The sequence below is a fragment of the Physcomitrium patens genome, chromosome 8 (genome assembly GCF_059467195.1).
Source record: "Physcomitrium patens ecotype Gransden chromosome 8, ASM5946719v1, whole genome shotgun sequence".
Lineage (NCBI taxonomy): Eukaryota > Viridiplantae > Streptophyta > Bryopsida > Funariales > Funariaceae > Physcomitrium > Physcomitrium patens.
Genome location: NC_143417.1, coordinates 15,109,748 through 15,115,747, shown reverse-complemented (window position 1 = coordinate 15,115,747; position 6,000 = coordinate 15,109,748). Strand labels below are relative to the sequence as shown.

Genomic DNA, 6,000 nt, shown 5'->3' with positions numbered 1-6,000 from the left:
TTAAATATTTTTAAGTATTATTAGCAATATTCTTATAAATCAAAATTAATCCATCTATAGAAGATTAAAAATTATATTAAAGAAATAATATTAATGAAGTAGCTTTTAAAAAATTGTGTAATATGATAAGCATAAAAAGAAATGAAAGTGATTTATAAGATATTAGTAATTTCTTATTTTTCTTATAAATTAAGTCCTTATATTCTTATTCTTGTAGCATTAATATATTGAATTAGAAGGTCTTTATAGAATCTCATGACCTTTAATATGTATTTTATTTATTGTAGCTAGACTAGTTGTAACAATGGTCATAACCTTTATAATCACATAGATATCTTTAAGATAAAACAAGGTATTTTAAAAAATTTAGTATAATTTTATTATAAGTAATTTAAGCATAGATATTTAGGTCTTAGTCATTCTATTAGAAGTTAACAATATTAGATTTGATACTCAAGATATCACTTTCTAAAGATGTTTTAAATACCTAAAAGCAAAGAAGGTTGTTAAAATGAGTTTACTAACTCTAAAGACATTAGCCATAGTTGTTGGTTAAATCAACTCTTTTACTTAACTAAGCATTGACTAAATAATATTTATTACAAGAATTTTCTAATATATCTTTGATATTTTAAAAAAATAAAGAGTTAAATAATTGAAACTCTTTGTAAAAATTTCTATTTGTTACTTGTGATTTTGAGGTTACTAGCAAGGACAAGATATGACCTTGCAAGATCAGACTTAATACATACAATGATAACAAAAAAAAAACCAAAAAAAAAAAAAAAAACAAAAAAAAACTAGTTAATTGCTCACTTGGAATTACATAGCCTTTGCCTCAACACTAGCTTGATTTGTGGTGCTACTACGCGAGACCCATTACATGCTATATTACTTCTTGTCTACCTTCTAAATATTTTCTCCGATCCTTAAATATCCCTCTATCTTACTATGTTCTTGTTAATTTTGATAGCCTTGTAATGGTGCCTTATCTCTTTGCTTATCACTCCTCTGACATCATGTTGTTATAGTACTTTGGTGAGTATCATTTGCAAGTGAGTAGGAGCTCCTTAGACGAGTAGCACTGTTAGAATCAAGTATGATTACTTTGGTGGGTAACACTATTATAAGATGTGATTTTAGGATCTCATAGCAAATTGTAGCTAAGAATATTTTTAGAATTTTCTAAATTATTTTAGAATTTTTTAGAACCTTTAATAGTCTTTTAGATGTTTTTATAAATTTATAGAAACAAAAAAAATTAGAATCTATTTTAGAAGTTTCCAAAGGATAAATTGCTATATTATAAATAAAAAGACAATATAAGAAATTTCTTAATCTTACAATTACTAGTTTTGGAACAATCCAAATATTTTTTCATTTGTAGTCTTGCATCTAGTTCTCTTTTTTTTTAATCTTATATCTTGTTTCTCTAGTGTTTCTTAATGTCTTGATATTATCCTTGCATTTTAACATTTCCAAGAGTTCAATATGAAGTAAATTTGGTTAGTATTCATTATTTTTGATATATGTTTTAAAATAATCTTATAATAATTCTTGTTTAGCAAATAAAACTTTATCTATCAATTGACCAAAATTGTAATTTTTTTTAGTATTTATTATAAAATGATAAATACTAAATCTTCTAGATTTTCAATATATTTATGTATGTATATTACAACTATCAAAGACAAACACATTCCAAAAATATGATTAATATAAATTGTTCTTTAAAATTAACTTTGCAAACTAAAACCATATTCAAGTGTAACACAAGGATGTTGGAAATGTTGTAATTATTATGGAGATTCAACACTGTAGACAAGCATATTTTATAAAATATTAAAAATATTATTATTATTGTAATCCAAATTCATATGCAAATACGTTTTAGATTTACTTAATCCTGTATTTATCACATGTAACAAATCCGCATTTTTCTATTACATTTTTGCAATTTATCTGCAGCATTGATTAGCATATTTTTTTTGCTAATTGAACCAATTTATTTCATGTGTATGCTTCTGAAGGTCAGAAATTGACACCGAAAGAGTGCAGTCCATAACTGTCACATCAAGGCTACTGCAACGACGGTAGAACCCAATTCAGTAATTTATCTTCACTTCCGTCAATCTAATCAAAATTCAAACAGTTACTCTGGCTTATGATTCCTACAATGAAAAAATCCAATGACAGGAGTATTCTAGGCTAGATGTTGAGTAAGAGGGCAATGAACATCGTCAAGAAACATCAATTTATTACGAGATGATCGGAATAACTGGTGATCTCAAAAGCTTTAACTCTATCTGAAGAGACCAGAAGATTTACCAGAGTGGAGCTTCAAATGCTTGAAGAAAGAATCGACTACGTTCTAGGAGATTGCTCTTCCAACAAAAGCATGTTCGAGTGCTCAATTATAAATGTGAGGATCGATAGCGGATGATATCCTCACAAATTCGTCACTACCAAACATCGTCAATCTAGATAGAAAAGGGTAACTATCTTGCGCATATTTTTTGCTTCACTACAAGTCTCCATGAGCAACTTACTATCATGAAAGGCAAAGCAGATAACTTGTTGCACATGTGTTACAATGTCCATATTGCACAGTCTGCAAACATATCATACCACACAGTTAATCACAAATTCACATTGCAAAGTCAAGTAAACAATATCAATCGTGCATATCCCTCGCGTATGTGCCACTGGAGCATAGTCACACACAAAATAAAACACCAAGAATCTGGAAACATTACCTGCTAGCTTCAATCAACGGCAAATGATCGTTGTGAGGCATCTCCACAACATTTTTAACCTGGTACACGTCGATATGAACAAGTATATAAATCATTCAACTGTGCACGGCACAATTCATGCTATAACTTCAGGTATGAATAGCATGAATTGTTCATGATTTAAATCTTTACTAAGTTAAGGTATCAAGACTACCATGAAGTAACATTTCCAAGACTTTGTGGTTGCACTATACAAATGGAATTCAGAAGTAGCACGGTACAAAGTTTGCCACAAAAGTGTGGGAACATGAAAGTTGATACATAACAGTAGATCGTACCTTAGCTAGGAGATCTTGACTTTCAGGCGGTTGCTTCTTCAAGCTCTGAGGCAGAATTACAGTAAGAAGGTCTGGTCTTTCAGCTCTCAATGCTCCCCTTATAACCGCCGCATTTGTTCCCGCTGCTCCAGATGTATATATATGATTATTCTACAAACAGAAAAATGAAAAGGAGTTGAGTTCTATGCACTGCAATGATGGAATTGTGGAAAATTACTTTTGGAGTACTGATTAAGGTACACTGACAGCAGACATAGAAACAGCAGAATCATAGTACACGTGATCCATATAACTCACAGCATACGAAAACCTCACACCAAAACAACAGAGAAACACAGACTTTTGTCTAAGATTGAACATGAACAGTTCAGAATGATGACCACTACAAAACTTTGCAACTTCCTCGAACGCTCAAGTAAAAATCAAACTTAAATGCCAATGCCAATAGTAAGACAAACAGGAGCAGGCATTCGTACAAATGATAATACGACACACATACTTACCGTGATAACCATCGCATAACTAAGAATCTCAATGAGTTGCTGGTGCATGAACCCCATGTTCCGAGTTCCAAAAAAGCCTATAGCCCTTGGTCCATTCTGTTGAATTGCTAGAAGCTCCTGAAAACCACAGCAGGTGTGCATCGTTCATAAAAGAAACAAGCCAAAACGTAGTGCAACACAAATAAGTCATTAGAATTTGAACCTTGAAAAAGCCCTCAGGTCTAAGTTCTAGTATTAGGGCACAAAACCTTATAATTGACGACCCACAAAGCTTCTTGGCCAAGAAATAGCAATTAACATTCTCATCCATGCAGCCTTGTAGCCTTGAATAAGGTCTCCACATTGCAAAGAGACTTGGTAGATAACCCTAAGCAGGAATTCCTTCCATACAACAGAGACCTAATTCACACTTACCGTGTGAACACGTTTTAACGCCACTCAGACCTAAGAGTCCAGAATTCTAGGTTGTTTTCTAAGCCTTTGAAACAGAATCCTCAGCAAACAAGATGAAATTACAGACCTGCAAGTAATCTAAATCTGGAGTCGGCTTGTAATCTGTTTGTACAGTTTGTGTGCCTTGAGTGACAGTCTCGGCTTGCGTAGGAATATCGTCGCCATAAGCATAAGACCTCCACGATTCACCGGGTCTTCTACTAGCACCAAAAGATTGAACCTCACTATCGCCTCCTTGCGCCCCACACTCCGCATGACCCTGTTAGATTCCACCACAGAAAAGCCCCAGTCCCAATTATCAGGTGAACGCTGCCCAGGAACAGGTCAATGTCAATTATCTCATCACTCAGCATCTCCTATCTAGAGGATGACAGCGTCCTGTCACCATGTCACCCCCGTAATCATTCAGTAGTAGCACATACACAACACTAGATTCCATCCAAATCTCACACAAAAGTGCACAACTATTCCTCCCAGGCGGGACAAATTAAGCCCAACAAACCAGAAACACAAAATTCCGATCGAGCCCCGAATGAGAACCATACCCGGGGCCGCGACCACGGCGCTCTGCTGGACGCTTCCTTCCATCGCCATTTCCCGCTTCCGCACCGCCTGATCCCGCCCACAATGAAACTCGACACTGAGGTGGAGGCCGAGGAGCAAGAGGAAGTGCAATGTGACTGCGCATTCGCGGCAGCGACAAAGGGGGGCCTGCACAGCCCCAGCGAGGGCATGATAACTCCAATTTTTCTATGCTCCAATTTCCCTAACAAGAGCAAAACCACCTCCTCTCATAAATTGCGCACTGCTCCTCGAGCTCTAGCGACTGACAGAGGAGACGAGCGAGGCTTTCCCGAATCCGATGAAGGTGAATGAGAGCTCCAACTCCGTCTCGGGGACCAGTGCAACGAGAGACAGGGGACGGAAATCCACTGCACATATAGAAAAGGGCCACAGCCCCAGTACCAATGTGCGACCGGATCACAGCTTCCCCTTGCTTTGCCTCTCCTTGCCGTCGCCGTTTCGTCGCCGTCGTGGTCTGATCTGCCATGGCTGCTTCCTCATGCGTTGGTTGGGGGTAATTGGATCGCTTTCTTTTGACTTTCCACGTGGAGTGTAAGCAGTAAGCAGCGGGCAGCCTTTTGCTTTATCGGACCTCTTCGTGGACCCGCCGTGCTTTTGTTCCAACTTGGAAAAAGTATGGCTGCGAAAAAGGTTACTATTCTTCCCATGCGTATGATGAGTGAAATTATGAAAATACCTTAGACACTAGAACCTGTCTAATTGAATATGGCCAGGACCAGCGGTTGGGTATTCAGTTAGGCAAGTTATTCACTTAGACATGTTATTCACTTGTTAAGTATGTGCCCGAGGTTTGGACTAAGAAGCTGGTATGCATTTACGGAGGTTATGCATTTAGACATGTTGCGCATTTAAACAAAATGCATTTATGTATGTGTAGTGACAATTTTACCAATATATATATATATATATATATATACATATATTAGTAAAGTGACAATTTTTATGTGGTCAACATTGGGATTTGTGATTAAACTCGTATTTTGGATGGGTTTTATAATGGAGACAAACATCAATGAAATAAACAACAGACATGAACAGGTCCTCTTATTGGTCAGGATCTTTTTTGTTTATTTTTTTGGTTATGTTAATTTGATTGTACGAGATGTTTCCAAGATATAGAGAGTGTTGGTTATAAAAGTTTATTCAGTATCTTAATGCCCATTTTACTGGTGTAGTACAAATGTTGTTTTTAACTTTTTGTATTCTTTGTTATTCCTATTGTAGTAATACATGATATATGATAAAATATAAAGTAATAGTTCTTAACATTTAAAAATAATAATCAAAACCATTTTGTTAACCAAAGTTTTTTTTTTAAATATCATACCACTATGTTAGATTATTGTTGAATTGATGCTTGTAAAAAATAAGCTCGTGTTTCTTATT

General features: G+C 35.3%; 1 protein-coding gene across 1 annotated transcript; it reads right to left on the bottom strand.

The window, feature by feature from the left end:
* Positions 1–2,237: 2,237 nt before the first annotated feature.
* LOC112285403 (uncharacterized) lies at positions 2,238–4,932 on the bottom strand. The gene is made up of 6 exons (XM_024526205.3): positions 4,575–4,932; positions 4,097–4,288; positions 3,577–3,693; positions 3,074–3,223; positions 2,757–2,815; positions 2,238–2,611 (listed from the first exon to the last, which is right to left on the bottom strand). Exons 1-6 carry the CDS (start codon positions 4,761–4,763, stop codon positions 2,476–2,478), a joined length of 843 nt encoding a protein of 280 aa, XP_024381973.1. The 5' UTR covers positions 4,764–4,932; the 3' UTR covers positions 2,238–2,475.
* Positions 4,933–6,000: the final 1,068 nt, after the last annotated feature.

Excerpts from the sequence above, each read along its gene's own strand:
- LOC112285403 (XM_024526205.3), bottom strand. The coding sequence starts at position 4,763 with ATGCCCTCGCTGGGGCTGTGCAGGCCCCCCTTTGTCGCTGCCGCGAAT. Across the intron at positions 3,694-4,096 it reads CAGATTTAGATTACTTGCAG|GAGCTTCTAGCAATTCAACA; the intron begins GTCTGTAATTTC and ends TGTGGTTTTCAG. Across the intron at positions 2,816-3,073 it reads GTCAAGATCTCCTAGCTAAG|GTTAAAAATGTTGTGGAGAT; the intron begins GTACGATCTACT and ends GACGTGTACCAG.